This window comes from Strongyloides ratti (assembly GCF_001040885.1).
Source record: "Strongyloides ratti genome assembly S_ratti_ED321, chromosome : 2".
NCBI lineage: Eukaryota > Metazoa > Nematoda > Chromadorea > Rhabditida > Strongyloididae > Strongyloides > Strongyloides ratti.
The window spans coordinates 13,477,744-13,495,846 of NC_037308.1; the positions used below are offsets into that span (position 1 = coordinate 13,477,744).

The 18,103-nt window shown below is 22.1% G+C and overlaps 6 protein-coding genes across 6 annotated transcripts; 1 reads left to right on the forward strand and 5 right to left on the reverse strand.

The window, feature by feature from the left end:
• Nucleotides 1-230: 230 nt before the first annotated feature.
• SRAE_2000429900 (Sphingomyelin phosphodiesterase) lies at nucleotides 231-2,062 on the reverse strand (the record flags this gene model as incomplete). Its single annotated transcript, XM_024643153.1, has 2 exons — nucleotides 231-1,901; nucleotides 1,961-2,062. 2 exons carry the CDS (start codon nucleotides 2,060-2,062, stop codon nucleotides 231-233), a joined length of 1,773 nt encoding a protein of 590 aa, XP_024508851.1.
• A 348-nt stretch (nucleotides 2,063-2,410) lies between these two features.
• On the reverse strand, nucleotides 2,411-8,408 carry SRAE_2000430000 (Calmodulin-binding domain and Two pore domain potassium channel domain and Potassium channel, calcium-activated, SK family-containing protein; the record flags this gene model as incomplete). Its single annotated transcript, XM_024643154.1, has 10 exons — nucleotides 2,411-3,588; nucleotides 3,644-3,848; nucleotides 3,899-4,049; nucleotides 4,634-4,775; nucleotides 4,835-5,356; nucleotides 6,124-6,250; nucleotides 6,950-7,076; nucleotides 7,678-7,794; nucleotides 8,142-8,205; nucleotides 8,264-8,408. The coding sequence occupies 10 exons, from the start codon at nucleotides 8,406-8,408 to the stop codon at nucleotides 2,411-2,413; spliced, it is 2,778 nt and encodes a 925-aa protein (XP_024508852.1).
• A 67-nt stretch (nucleotides 8,409-8,475) lies between these two features.
• Nucleotides 8,476-13,153, reverse strand: SRAE_2000430100 (GYF domain-containing protein; the record flags this gene model as incomplete). Its single annotated transcript, XM_024643155.1, has 4 exons — nucleotides 8,476-8,495; nucleotides 12,020-12,289; nucleotides 12,342-12,636; nucleotides 12,902-13,153. 4 exons carry the CDS (start codon nucleotides 13,151-13,153, stop codon nucleotides 8,476-8,478), a joined length of 837 nt encoding a protein of 278 aa, XP_024508853.1.
• A 114-nt stretch (nucleotides 13,154-13,267) lies between these two features.
• SRAE_2000430200 (Protein of unknown function DUF2052, coiled-coil family-containing protein) lies at nucleotides 13,268-14,095 on the reverse strand (the record flags this gene model as incomplete). Its single annotated transcript, XM_024643156.1, has 2 exons — nucleotides 13,268-13,525; nucleotides 13,571-14,095. The coding sequence occupies 2 exons, from the start codon at nucleotides 14,093-14,095 to the stop codon at nucleotides 13,268-13,270; spliced, it is 783 nt and encodes a 260-aa protein (XP_024508854.1).
• Nucleotides 14,096-14,433: 338 nt separating this feature from the next.
• SRAE_2000430300 (Succinate-semialdehyde dehydrogenase, mitochondrial) lies at nucleotides 14,434-16,011 on the forward strand (the record flags this gene model as incomplete). Its single annotated transcript, XM_024643157.1, has 2 exons — nucleotides 14,434-14,536; nucleotides 14,600-16,011. 2 exons carry the CDS (start codon nucleotides 14,434-14,436, stop codon nucleotides 16,009-16,011), a joined length of 1,515 nt encoding a protein of 504 aa, XP_024508855.1.
• A 72-nt stretch (nucleotides 16,012-16,083) lies between these two features.
• On the reverse strand, nucleotides 16,084-16,433 carry SRAE_2000430400 (Hypothetical protein; the record flags this gene model as incomplete). The annotated part of the gene is made up of 2 exons (XM_024643158.1): nucleotides 16,084-16,101; nucleotides 16,152-16,433. 2 exons carry the CDS (start codon nucleotides 16,431-16,433, stop codon nucleotides 16,084-16,086), a joined length of 300 nt encoding a protein of 99 aa, XP_024508856.1.
• Between the last annotated feature and the right edge of the window lie 1,670 nt (nucleotides 16,434-18,103).

The following is an 18,103-nucleotide window of genomic DNA, read 5'->3' on the forward strand; positions in this document are numbered from 1 at the left end:
ATAATGTTTTTTTTTAAATGATACATTTACTTATATGCATTAAAATTGATACATATTATCAAGCATCCTGTATCTTTATCATAATGTCAATTGAATCAAAAAAAAAACAGAATAAAAAAGAATAACTTAGAAAATAATCAAAACATTTCAATGAAAAGTTTAATTATTTGTTTAACAGTAATATAGATAACTTATAAAATAATATGTATGTATTTAAGTTTTTAAAGAAATTATGAGCAAAATGTTGATGAATCGTAACTTCTTGCTGATTTCAATGAGCATATCATTTTAGTTCTACATACTAAACTACATGATGTTTCTTTACGATGATAGTTAGTATAAAACTTATTAAATAAATTTTCATCATTAGCTAATTTTGTAATTAATTTATTAAATGAATCTGGTGATAAATCTTTCATACCATATTCTTCTGTAAATTTATATTCAAGTTCCCATACAGGTGGTGAAGATTCTGTTGCTTTAGATATATCAGTATAATAAGTTTCAGCTTCAAGAACTGTGAAAGAACTTCCATGGTAATTTCCATCAAATTCGTAAACTCTATAAGATGGATTTGAATCAGCAAATGTTGTCAAACTTGGAGCAACCCAATTTACATTAATTGGACGACCTTTAACATTTGCATTTTCATAATATACTTCAAAATGATCTTTATGTGTATGACCCATACCAAGAAAAGCAATTGTATTTTCAAAACGTTCAACAAGTTTATAAAAATTAAATGACCATCCTTTAAGGCAATATGTAACACCTGGTGGAATATGACTTATAATATGTACTTTTTCTCCATTAGATTCAGAATCTAATAATTCTTGTGACAACCATTCTAATGTACCATCTGGATCAGATTGATTTAAATAATTATAAAAATTCATTTGTGAACAATACACTGTATTTAATGAAATAATTTTTAATTTACTAAATGGTTTAAAAGAATAACTTGCTCTATATTTGATTCCACTTTGTGTTGATGATGGTAAATCTCTTTTCCATGCTTGAGCAAATGTATTATATAACCATGTTGGTCCACGTTTTTGGTATTCAGGCATTGTATGTGCACCCATAGAATCCATTGGAACACCTTCATGATTACCAGTAGCTTGATATATTGGTGTATGTGGAAAATATTCATTTAAAACTGAAGTAATATTTAATACATTTGTCATTGTTCTTGCTCTAGTATAATCCCAAATATCATGAGATTCTAAATCACCAGTAACAATAATATAATCAAATTTATCATTTTTAGAAATATGTTCCATTGCATTTATAAATGTTCTATATGGTATATCACATTTAAATGGTGACCCCCAATAACCAGCTTTAACACTTCCTTCCTTTCTTACAGTTCTAACATTTGCTTCATCATTATCACCTGGATAATTTCTACAACAAAAAGCATCTGTATTTATTAATTTATTATATCCACAATTAGCTTCAGACCCTTCTGTATAATTTCTATCAATATGAATATCTGTTAAATGAAGAACACGTAATTTAGATTGTGGTTTAGTTACTTTTGGCCATGGTTTTACAGCTGGTTTATTTCCTGGAACATTAAATGGCCATAAATCATTTAATGGATTTTCTGATACACCACAATCTTTAATAAAAGCTCCACAAATTTCACCTGGTGTAACAATAGCATTTGATAAAACAAAAATAAATTCATCAGCAAATTGATGTATAAATTGATTACAAACATAATCTTGTTCAATTTGTAAATCTTTACATGTTTTAATTAAAAAATTCTCAATTTCATTATCAGTTTTTCCATTTTCAATCATTTTTTGTAGAGTATCAACAACAACTGTACATGTTGTACATGCTAAACCTTTTGTTTCATCATTATGTGCAAATTTTTGAATAGCATTTAAAAACTATTTTTATAAAAAAAAAAAAAAAAATATTTTAAAAACATGTTTTAATATTAACGTACTTTTTCTGGATGAGAATTTATTCTTTTCTCATATTTAAATGTAGCTGCACAAGATAATAATGAAATTAGTGGGAAAATAAATATTAATATTTTTCCTATCATATTTATCATAAAAATGGTAAATATATAAATTGAATATATAACCCAATGTATAAATATAATTCTGTTATCATTGAATTCCGTAATATTATACTTATCTTTTTTTTTATCGAGAATGGTTAAACTTTAATTTATCATAGAAATTTTAAATTAATTACAATTTTTATTTTATTGTTTGGTATTATTAGTCTGTTAAATGTTAAAAGTAAAATTAAATAATATATAAAAAAAAAATAATAAAAAAAAATTTTTTTTAATGAAATTTGTAATTGATTTATAAAGAGTAAAATATAAAATTATATATATATATATTTCTCATTATAGACCCGAATTAACTTTCAAAAAACAATACTACTGGAGAAGTGATGTTGTTTCTCCAGTTTCATCAACTTCCACAACCATCGGTTCTATGTTATTTTGTGAATTTGACACAATATTATCACTTAACATTGAAGCTTCCATTTGAATATATGGATGAGAATGTACACGATGAATAATATTTGGAGATCCATTAATACTTGATGTTCTTGAACAATCTGGTGTTGTTACAGAATTTGTCATGCAATATGCAGCTGATGTTTCTGGAACAACTAATTTTGTATCATCACATTTTATATCTGTTTTTTTATTTTTTTGACTTTCTATTTGTTTTATTATTGTTACTTGAAGTTCGGCAACTTTTTGCGTTAACATATCAATTTGAGAAATAAATTGATCTTGTGCTCGATGCATCTCCCATAATGTTTCATGCATCTCACTATGTAACTTTCCAACATCTAATAATGAATTACCTTTTTCCTGTAATTTTCTTTGATCCCATTTAATTTTTCTAAATTCATTAATTGATTGAAGAAATTTTCTTTGATGATGACGTAATCTTAAATCATCACCTTTAGAAAGTCCTTTCTGATATTTATGAATAAACCAAGTTTGTTGTAAGACTGATGCTGCAGCATTTTTACGTTGATTAGTTAATTTTGAATCAGCCATAAAATTATTAACATGTTTCTCAGCTCGACTTAATTCTAATTTACGTGATATTACAGCAATGAGAGCTGATGAAACACCAGCACCAACAATTCCAGTAGTAATTGATAACATTCTACCACAATATGTTGTAGGTACAATATCACCATATCCTATTGACATAAAGGTAACCATAATAAACCAAAGTGAATTTAAGTAATGATGTTCGTGTCCCGAATCTATGTTATTATACCTTTCACATTGCGTAAACATCCATGACATGCAAGTCCAATATGCACAGGTAAAAACAACTAAAACACGAAGAGGATGATTAGCCATCATAGTTTTAATGACAAATCTAAAATCCATTGATATTCTATTTAATGCAGCAATTGATCTTGTTGCAGCATCCTGAAATTGTTTACTATGAAGTACCATAAATCTACAAAGAAGATATGCCCGTAAAAACATTGGAACAGAAAGGACAACATCAGTTGGAACTTGAACCATTGTTACATTTCTATCTATTGGTGAAATATGAGGCCATCGTATTGTTCCACTTCCTATAAATTTGATATATTACAAAAAAATAAATTGTTAATTATTATTTAAACAAACCAGGAAAAGGGCAACATGCACAGACAATAAGTTCAATTCCCAATTTAATAATTCTTTCTGTTGTTAAAGCAACTCTCCAATCATCAGCACCACTATCTATTAGAGCTAAGTGAACTTCTATTCGATGATAAGTTATTAATGATATTAGTAAAAAAAATGTTGAAAGTACACAACCAGCTCGAAGTGCATATGATATCAAATGATTCTATATATAAAAAAAAATATTAAAAAAAAAATATTACACATACTACTTACTTTACTAATGATATTTAATGCCGTCATTTCCGAATCTATAACAATTAATACCAGTCCAACTAATGCTAAAGCTAAACTTAAGTCACAAACATGGTTTCTTTTTTCAAATAATAATTTTCTATGACGAAATCTCATTTTTGCTGTACTGTCACTGAAACCATAAAAAAAAATAATTTTAGTTAAAATTAAAAAGATAAATAAAAATGTTATTTTTTTTTTTCGTAAATAGAAAAAAATAAAATCATATTTTGCCATAATATTTTTTTTATATAAAATTTCAAATATATTTATGTATAATTTGTTGCTTTTACTAAATAATACTTATGTCTATTTACCATCATAAATCATTAATTTTTTATATTTTTAATTTTCCAAATTAAAAAATAATATATATATATATATATATATATATATATAAAATATAAAATTGAAATATTCAGTATATATATTCTCAAAGTACGATAAGTAAATACCAATGTTTAAAAAAAAATATATATTTTTTTAATAATACATTAAAAATTTACTCAATTATTATTATTGTATTGAGAAAAATATATTTTTTAATGGGATAAATTTTTCATATTATATTATAAAAATTTAATAAAAATGTGATTTTTATATTATAATTTTAAAAGTAATTATAATAATTATGTTTTTTTTTTATCTAAGTATAAAACACTTAACTAAGAAAAATATGTTAAAATAAAAAAATTGTTTATAGAAAAAAAAAAATACCTTGTAATAGCAATACCATATCCACTTTTTCGACGTTTCACTTTTCTTGTTATGATAGAACCTTTGCCTGTATCACGAACAATTGAATCTTGATCTAATTGATTTGATGCTTCTATCTGTACTTCACCATTTTTTTTTTCATCTATAAAAAAAAAATTAATATAATAATTATAAAATAAATATTTTTTTCAAATTTTATACATTTTTTTAAATTTCCCTTTGTATCTTCCATCTGAAGATTGTTTATTGGAACAGGATTATCATACCAATTGGGTAATTTTATATTAACAGATTGTTGTTTATTACTATAGGGGCAACATTTTTTACAATGACTTTTGAAAGAAGGTCTTCTTAAAAATGTATCAGGACTCTGACAATAATAATGTTTATGAAGTGAAAAAGATCTTGTAGGAATTAATGGTCTTACAATATATTTTGGATGATAAATATCAAAAGATCTATGATTACAAACTTCATCAGAATATTTTAACATTGGAGCTCGTGAATAGTAGGATCTTCTAATAGTATTAGAACTTTGACATCTAGATGATATTAAAGTAGTAGTCAATACTGTAGGATTAGATGACAATATTGCAGTATTAGGATGTTCCTCATCTTTTTTATCACATAATATTACAGAAGAAATTGAATTTTTTCTAGAAATACATTTACATTCATTTTGTAATATATTTTCATCTTCAATAGTTTTATTCCAGTATGAAACTTTAGAATTCTCACAAAATGTTTCATTTTTCATACTTTTACTTTTAGTAAATTGTTTCATTATAATAATACATATATATATTTATATATGTGTATATAGTTTTAGCGAAATAATTATAATATTATATATATATCATTAACATATGTACTGGGAAAAAAAAAAACACAAATTTATATACTACAGTATAAATTTTATATATCACAAAACATATCCTAGTAATAAATTATGTACATGTTATATAATAATATTTAACTAACGACAATTATATTAAGTAAATTATAACTTCATTTACTTATATAATATTATAAGTTTCCAGGTAAAAATAAAGAAAAACGAAAAAATATTTTAAAATATATGAATAATATAGTAGAAGAAAAAACTTTCTTAAATGAATGTAGTGTATAAAAGATTATTTTCCCTTATATATATAATATCTTAAATCAACAGATTGTGTAGAGTTTCTAATCCGAAGATAAGTAACACAACATCCTATGCTATGAGTTTTTATAAAAATATACCACCTGTTATAGAGATGAATTTTTATATATATATTATATATAAAAATATTATATATATATATATTTAATATATGTACAAATTTATCAAAGTTTGAAAAAATATATGCTTAGAGAAAATGACACCTAATCTTCTCCATTATTTTAAAAGATTATAGGTATTTAAAAAAAAAAAATTTTTTTTTTTTTATACTATTAATATTATAAAATTTAATAAATATTATAAAAGTTTATAAAAAAAAAAAACATACCATCATAATCAAGAGATTTTTGACGATTTAAATAAGTTTCAGAACCAGAGTCACGTTTGCTTTTTCCTGATAACAGATGTCTATATTGATTAGTGTACCCAGAAACACGTAAGATATCGGAACTAACCTAAAATAAAAATTTTATGATATATATTAAAAGAAAAATAAATGTATTTTATATAAAAAAATTTTTTTTTATATCTAATTTATATTTTATTAATAAAAATAAAAAAGATATAAATGTGGTACTTACGACAAATAATGAATCAGCTCTTTGTCTTCCTGTCTCCAATGGTCTTAATACTGAATCAACCCCTTTATTATCTGTTAAACTTCTCCTAGCAGAAGTCATACTATATCATAATAAATACTAAGATAAAAAATTTTATTGTCGTAGTTATTTAAAAATTTTATATAGCAAAAATTATTAAAATAAATTTAGATAAAAAAAAATAAGTGATTTTCAATTTTTAAAATTGCGTTATTCTTTTTAAAACTTAATTTTTATCGTAATAACATATATTTAAATACCTATTTTGAAAAAGATTTTTATTTAAAAGCAGGCATTTATACTTTTTCATTCATAACATAGAGCATAAAAGTTTGTAATTAGAGTATTTATTTTATGAAATACTTTTTTAAGCAATCAACATTAATTAATTATATGTTAATTATAATTTTCTTAAATATAGTGAAAGTATTTTTATTCTATAACAAACGTATTTTGTTTTCCCCATTATAATAAACACATAACTTAAATTATCTAGACATAAAAATATTTTTAGCCATGAAATTTAATATTTTTTTTTTATTCAAATTCACTTACTTGAGCTATCTGATTACTTTGAGGATGTAGCCTATTTGACAATTCTATCAAATTTCCATGAGATATACTCCAATCACAATTACTATTATGGGACATTTGCATGGTATGGCATTGACAAGAGACGCTTCTATAAAAAAAAAATAAAATAAAATAAATATATTATAGTAACAAATTAAAATTTAATTTTAAAGCTGGTTTTATTATGTGATAAAAATTTTTACAAAATAAAGTTAAAATTTTGTGCGGTACAAACACAAAAAAAAAATTTAATATATATTTTATATGACAATAATTCTTAAAAGATATTTTTATTAACTATATAATATTTTATCAAAATTACATTTGGTTAGTGAAGTGAAAACTTTTTTTTAAGTTAAATAAATATTTTATTTATAATGTAATTGGTTAAGTTAAAATATAATAGAAATCATAATTTTACTTTGAACAAAAAAGAAAATAATGCTAGTTTTATTTGTTATAAAAAAAAAAAAATAAATATTAAGAAAATAAATATTATTATTAGTATACTTTAGAAAATTAATAATTACAATATGTACACAGTATAAAGTCTAATAAACTTTGATTATTATAAATAAAAATTTTTAAATATATACATAAAAATAAAGCTTGTTTACTTTTTTTTTTTTTTAATTTAGAATATCTATTTAAATATAATATAAACTATTTTACTGTAGTTATAAAAAGAAAAAAAAAATGTACTAACTTACGATACTCTTGGAGATGAAGCATCATCGAGAGTAGCTCCTTTTACCAGAACTCTCCCGTTTGAATTGATATATAAAGATTTTTCATTGTTTTGATTTGTTAAATCACAACTAATACCTCTGGAAACATTCATTAGAAAATAAGTTTTATTTTTATATTTTTATTTTAAAATAATCTAAAAAAATATTTTTTTTTTTTTTAAATTCAGCTTTTTAGGAGGGGTGTAGGGCAAAGAACGAACTTCACCTTTTATTTATCCTTTAAATGGATATATAATATGGTAATAAATTATTTAAATGGTTATTTAATGGAATTAATTGAATAAATTTATACTAAAAACCAATAATATCAATATTTTTGAAGTTTAATATAATTTAATTTGAATATATTTCAATAAAATTAACTTTTAGAAAATTAAGGTAATTTTTTTTAATGATATTTGAAATAAATGTAAAATATTACTTACTTATTTGACTGACTGCTTTTAGATGTTGTTGGTGATAGGCAATTAGCGGAAAATGAAACATTAGCTTAATAAAGTACAAGTATAAATTAATTGTATTTTAAATATATTATTAATTAACTTACTATTTTGATATGATAATCTAACTAAATTTTTTCTTTCAATATTTCTTTTACATATAGAACAAATTCCAACAATACTACTTGTTGATGCTGATGATTTTAATCCAGGTATCTGAAGAAGACCTTTCCTATTCCACCCATCCTCCATTATTTGTACCATAATAATATTTCACATTACTAGTATACTTAGATATATATATATATATACAAAGATTTTAAAAAATAATAATGGATTCTAAAAATTATTATTTAATAAAATAATTTTTTTTTGTTTTTCCTTAATTTAATATATACAATTTGAGATATAATAAACAATATACAATCTTACTATAATAATCAAATAATTCAAATAAATGTTACGTGTAATTAAATTTAAAAAATATTCTTTATTTTTGATAAAAATTTACATTTAAAAAAAACTTTATTTTTTTATTTTTAATAGACTATTTAAACTCAAAAATTTAAAACAATTATTTTTTTGAATATTACAAAAAAAAAATAATATTTTTTTTCTCAATAACATTAATAAATGTTTGACATAATATTACAACTAATATAAAATTTGCAATAAAATAAAAAAAAAATATTAACATAAACAATCATAGCTTTATTTATAATTTTTATGTTTAAGTTATGTTATAGTTATTAAACTTTTTCTAATCTTTAGTTATTAAATAAAGATATAATAAAAAAAAAGCGACAAAAGTTATTAATTTAAAAAAAAGAGTATTAAATTTTTTCAATAATACTTTTAAATATTTTTAAAGACTTTTTATATATAAATTTAAAATACGATATTTTAACTATTCACTTAATAATTTAGTAAATAATTTAATCACACATAGATTGCCCTTTAAAAAATCTAATGATTCGTGAATAAATTTATAGAAAATAAATTATAAAACTCTTTATTTTTAATATTTAAAAATTAATATAAAAAAAGCATATGTATATAATTTTTAAAAGAAATTAATGTTGAAAAATGTTGTCATTATATTAATCGTAAACAATTGTATGTATACTTTTAATAAATATTCATTTATAAATGTCAAAAAAGAAAATTAAAGTGGCATTAAAATTTATTGAGGTAATTAAGTGAAAATTTTAATAATAAATGGTAGTAATGGTATAATTTTTTTTTCTATTTAATCATCTTTTTGATTGTCAAAAAATAAAGTAATACTTTTAAGAATATAACATTTTATGTCTTGTTATTTTTTTTTTATTACAAAAAAAAGGAAAAAATTATTAGTAAAGAAAAAAAGGTAGTTTGTTATGAAAATTTAAATATTATTATATATATATATTTATACATTGGAAAGTAAAAGATATTTTTATTTATCTCATTAATTATTTCTTTTTTTTTACCATTTAAATTAATTTATTTTATTTTTTTTTTATTTCCAAGATTAGGTAAAAATAAAAATTAAAAATTATTTGTTAACATAAATATGATAATAATATTATCATTATAGACAAAAAATATATACATATTTATTATCATTATTAAATCATTTTATAACTGATTAAGGAATATTATTTAACACTCTTACAGCTGTTTATGATTTTATGTTAAATGACATGTTGAAGTAAAATTAAAATAAAGAGATAAGAAAGAAGAACAAGAAGTAATATATCCCATTAATGTTAAAATAATTATCATTAAATTTAAAATAAGTATCTTATTCTTTTAGTTAGCTTTTCTTATATCCTATTGAGTAATGATTTTATTATACTTAAATCATTAATAAGAATAAAATTAATAATATATTACGTGTACTTTGGAATGACGAGAAAAGAAATAAATAATTTAATATATATTTGGTAATAATAACCTATGCATATATAAGATATTTAAAATAAATAAATTTAAAAAAAAATATTAGCTACTTTGGGAAATAGACTACAAAAAAGTTAAATATAAAACTATAGCTTATTTGTTTTTATTACAAAATATAAAGATATTGAAAAAAAAAAAATGATGGATATAAAAGATAAGAAAAATGAAGTAATATTTCATGGTATCAGAAACTATAAAACAATCAAACTGACATTTTACTTCTTTTTTCATCAAATAAAAAAAAAATATATATATATATATATATAATTTCTTTAAGGCATTAATTTCTCATCACAGACTATTCTACAGTTATCTTATTTAAAATTATATTCTAAATATTGATAAAAGCAGATGATATAATTTAAGGACAACTATCAAAATGTGACTGACTAATCTAATAAAATGGATCATTTTTATGATTCTTTTTAACACACATTATTTTCTTCTCCCCCTTATTTCATAGAATAAGAGACAGGAACCTTCTAACAAAAGATAACCCTTTATATTTTTATCCATAAAATGAGAATAAAAATTTTCTCTATATATCATTAATCTTTCAATGATAATCACAATAACTTATATATGATAAATTATTTTTTACTCATCATATATCATATACAGTTAGGGACCCCAAAATGTTTACGTATATTTTTAAAATATTATATATATATATATATAAATAAGTAAAAAATTAATTATAAAAATAAATGACATTTTTATACAGGATAGTATATATATCTTTTCTACATAACAAAAATATCATTTAATAAAAACTACATCTTTTCTCCCTTTTTAAATATCCCACCCTTTTTTGTGTTTGAAGTTAAAAGTATATGTGGAAATTAAAAGTACTTTTTTATAATTAGAGTACATGTTTATATCAAAAAATATTACTTCTTTTAAATAAAAAAAAAAAAATAACATATATATGGTATAAAATATAACATATGACTTAACAGGAAATAACCAAAAAGATCTACTTTTTCCTTATTATTTATATAATATTTATCATAACTTCCTTTTCTTCAGTTTGGTAATTTTTCTTTTCAATCAGTTTCTATACCTATGTATTCATTTTGTATTTCTATTATTTAAAAAAAAAATACATACATTTACAAATATACAAATAGATGTATTTTTTGCTATTATTATCATTTTTCCTGATACCTTAATTAGTGCTATTTTTTGTTTTTCCCTCCTTCAATATGATTTATTTCTTGGAAACCTATTAATTTAAAATAAGATTAAACAATTGAAATGTTTACCAGAATCATATCAAATTTTTAGATTATCCTTTCAAAATTTAGTCTATTTTCATTTATTTCAACTTTAATAATTTCTACTTCCTTAATTATTGATACTAAGGTTAATTACTCCTTAATTTCAAGATAATTTTCTCAATATATATTTTACCGGAAGAATCTCAGTAGGATATTCTTAACGATTTCATCATAGAAAATAATTATTAGATGTAAAAAAAGAAAAAAAATAATTTCATCCTTCAATTCAATAAAACATAAATAATTTAATTAACTTTTATTAAAAAAAATATTAATTAAAATAATAGATATATGATAAATTAAGTAAAAATACAATTTATGATTTAATATTTCATCTATCCAAAAAAATAACTGCCATTATTTCACTTTTTCTTCTTTAAATAGTTGTCTTCTACTCCTCCTAATGCCCGTGCATCATTATATAGACTTAGTTGATAAAAAACAAAAAAAAAAACAAAATAATTAAAACTAGATTTAATATGATTTGAAAGAATATAATAATAAAAAAATAATTACGAGTTCATTTATAATATTAGTATGTATGATTGTGTAGTTAAAAATGAAGAAATTTCTGTTTTTATAAGCACAAAAAAATTTATAATTCATCTTGGTTGTCTGTGATTATTTGTATCCTCAAACCTAACATATTTTCAAATAACTCAGTTAATGTTTTGGCATTTATTTCTGTCGTCGTTTGTGTACCAACATCAGAATAACTTTTTTTCAAATCATCTGTTGATGTACTTATGTCAACAGTAACAGGAACATTTTTAATCTTTCCACAATCAATCCAAGGAGCATCAGATGTAGATGTTGAGGCATCTAATGTTAATGACATATTATTATTTGTTTCATCAAAATTTTCAGAACTTGTTGGTGAATAATTAATTGTATTCTCCATTGTATTTCCTATAGATATAAAAAAAAATATTACATTACTAAAGTACAATGTTTTTTTTACCTTGAATATTATTAATTTCCATTCCATAAGAAGATGGATTATTTATCATTCTTAATGGATTGGTTAATTGAGGAGAAATAACTGGAATTGGATTATATGAAATCATATGTGGTGGAATGGTAGGATGATAAAATGGTGATCCACCAGTATGAGAAATAAAAACAACATTATTAAGTCTTTCATTATAATCAAAACCATCTCCTGATGGTAATATGTCATGATTATTAAAATTTTGATTATTATGGTTTGGTTGTTGAATAGATTCAAATGATGAGATGTCACATTTAAATGGGCACTAAAAAATAAAAATAAACTACTATTTATAAATTAAAATATCGATAAATGAGAATTTTTAATACTGTAGGACATATCAAAACTACCCAAGACATTTAACATTCTCAATATCTGGGCCCTTTATTATAGTCCATATACATATTCCTTAGAGGAAATATAATGTTTTAGCACTAAATACACTGGATACAATTACATTTTTATTAAAAAAAAATGTCGATAAAAGTGCATTTTTAAAATATAAAATTTTCTATTTATTTTAAACTTACATCACCATTTAATGCACGTCTATAGTCCATAAGCCTATGAAAATGAAGATCATCTTCTCCTCGTATCATTACATACTCTCCTATGTACCCATTTTCAGTCCAAACCCTCATATCGTTTGAAGTATACGGTCCATATATAACTTGATCATTACCACAATAGTACCATTTTTTTCTTCCATCTTCAGATGGATTTGGTGTAGTAATAGCTTCTGGTGACGATGCCATTTCTGTTCTATTGTTAGTAATAGTCATATTAGTTCTAAATATAAAACTTTTAGACACCTAAAATTAAAAAACAATCTTTAATTAATATCAAAATATGATAATTATATTTATAATAATAAAACGAACAAAAATATTTTAAAATTAATCTTCATCAAAGTAAGAATCTTCAAGATCTCTCTCCATTATATCATTAAACTTTTTTTTATCTTTAATTTTGTATGAATCATAGTCAAAAAATTGACTATCCTCGCCATTAATAAATCTTTGTTTCATAATATTTAAAAATTCATTTCTTAAAAACTCTTTGTTAGAGTTTTTCTCATCTTCTTTCTCCTCTTCTATGATATCCTCATTATCCAATAGTTTAATATTACCTTTTATAACAACTTCCTCATATAACTAAAATGAAACTAATTAACATAAAGATTAATAAAGATTATTTACCTTCATAATATTATCATTACTTTGATGTTTTCTTTTACTAATTCTCTCTGAGTCTACGAATTGTTGCATAACTCCGGAAAAACCACTATTAATTAAGTTTGGTTTTAATTCCTCTTTCTCTTTATCATTAAGATAATTACCTATCATTGTATCATATAATTGGGGATCTCTTTCACGCATTCTCTTGTCGGTAAAAAAATCAGAATTTTTAAACAACTCTTCGAACATCATCCAACGATCATTTTTCAATTTAACATCTGTTTCTATATTTTTTTTACTTCTCCCATATGCTATTTGTAGTCTTGTTATATAAGAGTTATCTTCTAATGTTCCATCAGATTTATAATGAAATAATTCAAGTTGTGAAGGTGATATATAAGAAGCAAAAGTAATGACAAACTTTAATTTACTACTATTAAATATACTTTTAATTTCTTCTAGTTTATTATCCTTTTCATTGCTATCATTAATATACTTCTCTCTTTCACCTTCAACAATTTTATGAAATAATTCCTCAAGATTCATTATATAAATAATAAAGGAAAGAATTTTAAAAACTTTATATGATAAAAATTTTTTGATAAGAACAAAAAAAGGTAAATATTATTTACAAATTAGGATAATAAAAATATTGATAAAGTATACGTAATATGTTTAGAAAAAAAAATGGAAAAAAAAAAATTTTTATTACCCAGAAATAAATGTAAGAGAGACGAAATTCAAAATGACGTCTTATAGCGATTATGCAAACAAGCAAATGCCAGTGCTCTGTATTCTCCAACTTTAAACATCAAATAAATAGTTTTCTTTGTTTAAAAAATTAACTAATTATATTAAATTATTATAGTTACTTTTAGATACCAATGAATAGACAATTACTGGGAAATTTTAAAAGATTTTCTATAAATGGAAAACGTTTTTATGAAACAATATTACTTCCAAAAGGAGCGCGAGCCTTTATTAATGGCAAGTTTATTTATTGTTATTCTTTTATTTTAACATAAAAATATTTATTTATTTATTTTTTAGGAGAATGGATGAAATCAATATCTGGCAAAACGTTTCCTGTCCTTGATCCTTATACAAGAGAAACAATATATGAAGCTTCAAACTGTAGTATTTCAGAGGCTCAAATTGCTGTTGAAGCTTCAAAGCAAGCATTTACCAGTTGGTCATCTCAATTTACAGCTAAACAAAGAGGTGCAATATTATCAGAATGGGGAAAACTTTTAATGATAAATCAAAATGCTCTTGCTGAATTAATGACACGTGAACAAGGGAAACCATTAGCAGAAGCTAAAGGAGAAATAGCTTATGCAGCATCATATTTAGATTTTTATGCAGCTGAAGCATTGAGAGTATATGGTCAAGTTGTTCCACCAAATAATTTGAATAGATCACATATTCATGTAAAAGAACCTATTGGTGTTGTTGCTGTTATAACACCATGGAATTTCCCTACAGCTATGATTGCAAGAAAAGCAGCAGCAGCATTAGCTGTTGGTTGTACAATGGTTGTCAAACCTGCTGAAGATACACCATTATCAGCATTAGCATTTGCTGAGTTAGGAGAACAATCAGGTATACCAAATGGGGTATTTAATGTTATTCCAGCTGACTTAGATAATACAAAAGAAATTTCAAAATATCTTTGTTCATCAAAAAGTATTAGTGCCATTTCATTTACTGGAAGTACAGAAGTTGGAAAATTATTACTTGAACAAAGTGCTTCAACTGTTAAAAGAGTTTGTTTGGAACTTGGTGGTAACGCACCATTCATTGTTTTTGAAAGTGCTAATATAGAAAAAGCTGTAGATGGTATTATGGCATCTAAATTTAGATGTTCAGGTCAAACATGTGTTTCGGCAAATCGTATTTTAATTAATGAAAAAATTCATGATGAATTTGTAGAAAAATTAACAAGACAAATTCAAAAATTAAAAGTTGGATATGGATTAGATGAAGGAATTAATTTTGGACCATTAATAAATGATAAAGCTATTGAAAAAGTATCAAGACTTGTCAAAGATGCAAAAGATAAAGGTGCAACTATACAATTAGGTGGTCAAGTTGCATATGAAGGAACAACTTTATTTTCTCCAACATTAATTGTTGGTGTAACAAAAGATATGAGTATAGCACATGAAGAAATATTTGGACCAGTTGTAGCAGTACAAAAATTTTCTACAGAAGAAGAAGCTATAGAAACAGCTAATAGTACAAGATCAGGATTAGCAAGCTACTTTTATTCACAAGATATATCACAAATTTTTAGGGTTCAGAAAGCTTTACAATTTGGAATGGTTGGAGTTAATGAAGGTTTGATATCATGTAGTGAAGCTGCTTTTGGTGGTGTAAAAGAAAGTGGTATGGGACGTGAAGGTGGTACACAAGGAATTGATGAATTTACACAATGGAAATATATATGTCAAACATTTTAAAAATATTTTTATTTTTAAAAAAATTTTAATTCTAGAAAAAATATTTATATTGTTAAATGTTTTGTAAACTATTTATCTGAGTGATCTACGCTAAAAAAAAAATAAAAAAAAATAAAATTATTAATAATTTAATTACTTACAATATCATCAGGATTTACCATATTTGTAAGGTAGTCAGAAATTTCTTTAGCATGATTACCATTACCTCTGGCTAAAATACTTTCAATGGCACTTTTATCCCTTTCATTCAAGTTTGGCCAAATGACAGTATTTCTAATATTTTCATTTTCTCTAAGAGCTATCCGACATCTTCCTTTTCTTTCTAATTTGTTGCTGGCACATGAAGCTTTTAATCCAGAAAGTGTATGGAAATTAAAAGATATTAATAGCATAGCAATTACCACAGAAAATAAATATTTCATTTTTTGAGGTAACAAATTTCAAGTTAAATCATCTTTATATAATATTCTTAGAAAAAATTTGTTGTTGATATAAACTACTAATCACAATATAAAGAACCTCATTAATCACGTTTTTCTTTTCTTATTATTTATGAATAATTAAATTTAAATTGCAAATAATGTCTTTGTCAAAAATATATCATTTTGTTTTTTTCATCAGTCTTTTTTATTTTATATTTTTTTGAAAAATAATGAGAGTGATGTAAACAAAGTAATATATTATATTCCTATTTCTTTTAATTTACATAAAAAAAGAGGAAGTGGAATTTCTATTTTTAAATAGTAATGTATAGAAAAAATTAATGGCAAAGGGCATTCATTTCTAAAGTATATGCAATTTTCACATATGAAAAATTGTCATGAGATATTAAGTGTGCCTTTAAATTAAATATTCTTTTTCAAATAAAAAATGTAATTAAATTAAAATTATTTTAGAGCTTTTTTTGGAAAATTGACAGTTGTCTAAAATGTTTCTTAAATAAAACATGAAATCAATTAATCATTGGTTTATTGAAAAAAAAAAACTTTTTTTTCGGCATAAGAAAAGATATAATTATTTCATTGAATAAAATATATATGAGGAATGCCTTTTTATCCAGGGATCTTTGATTGGAAAAAAAAACCAAAGAGAAGAAAAGTAAATTAGTTGGAAACACAAACTTTTTTAAACAAAAATTAGGAAGAAAGTTATCATAACTATTACTACTTTATTAAATTTGCAAACATCTTAAAGAATATAAAAAATAAATAATATAAATTTAGAGATTTAAGAAAAGCAATAAAATTTAAATTACACAATCAAAATAAATTTGATAATTACTTTATTATTTTAGAAACAAAAGATTCATTGTTTTGTAATTTTAGAATAAAATTTTTATAATTTAATACAAAATTCAATGTTATTTTTTAAAAAATTAGTTTTTTACATGTAAACTGAATCAATAAAAAATTTAATTGATATAAACCTTTTTAAAAACTAAATATTTGTAATTATATATACTATCAAAATACTTTTTAAATTTTGATAAAATTTAAATTTTATTATCAATTTATTAAACAAATAATTACAAAGAATAATTTGCATAAATAAAAAAGTTTTTGCTAATTTTTTTTTTAAATTAATAAGTTGATATTTCAATGTAATCTTTTATTTTTAGTTTTTATAGAAAAAATATTTAAAAGTTAAAATAAAGATAAAGAGGTAAGTATTTATCTTAAAATATTATTTTAAAGTGAATATATTTTTATTTGATATTTGTAATCAACAAAATAAATATGTAACACGAACGAAAGGGAAATTTTCTTTATAATTTTGAATACAATTTAATTCAATATCATTAAAAGTATTTTTATATCTAACAATTAACCAATAAAATTCGACAATAAAATTTACAAAAAAAAATCATTTTTGTTAACTAAAACACAAATAAAATAAATAAATTTATTTTTTTACAATTTAAAAAAAAAATAGAAATTGTAAAGTTAACTAAGATATGTTGAAATTATAAAAAAAAATTTTCCAACTAGCTTTTCAAAATATAAATATTTTTAGAAATCATTTTAAAAGCATAAAAATTTTATGAGTTTTTGAAAACAAATTTAAATACCAAAACTTTTTATTTAAATTAGTT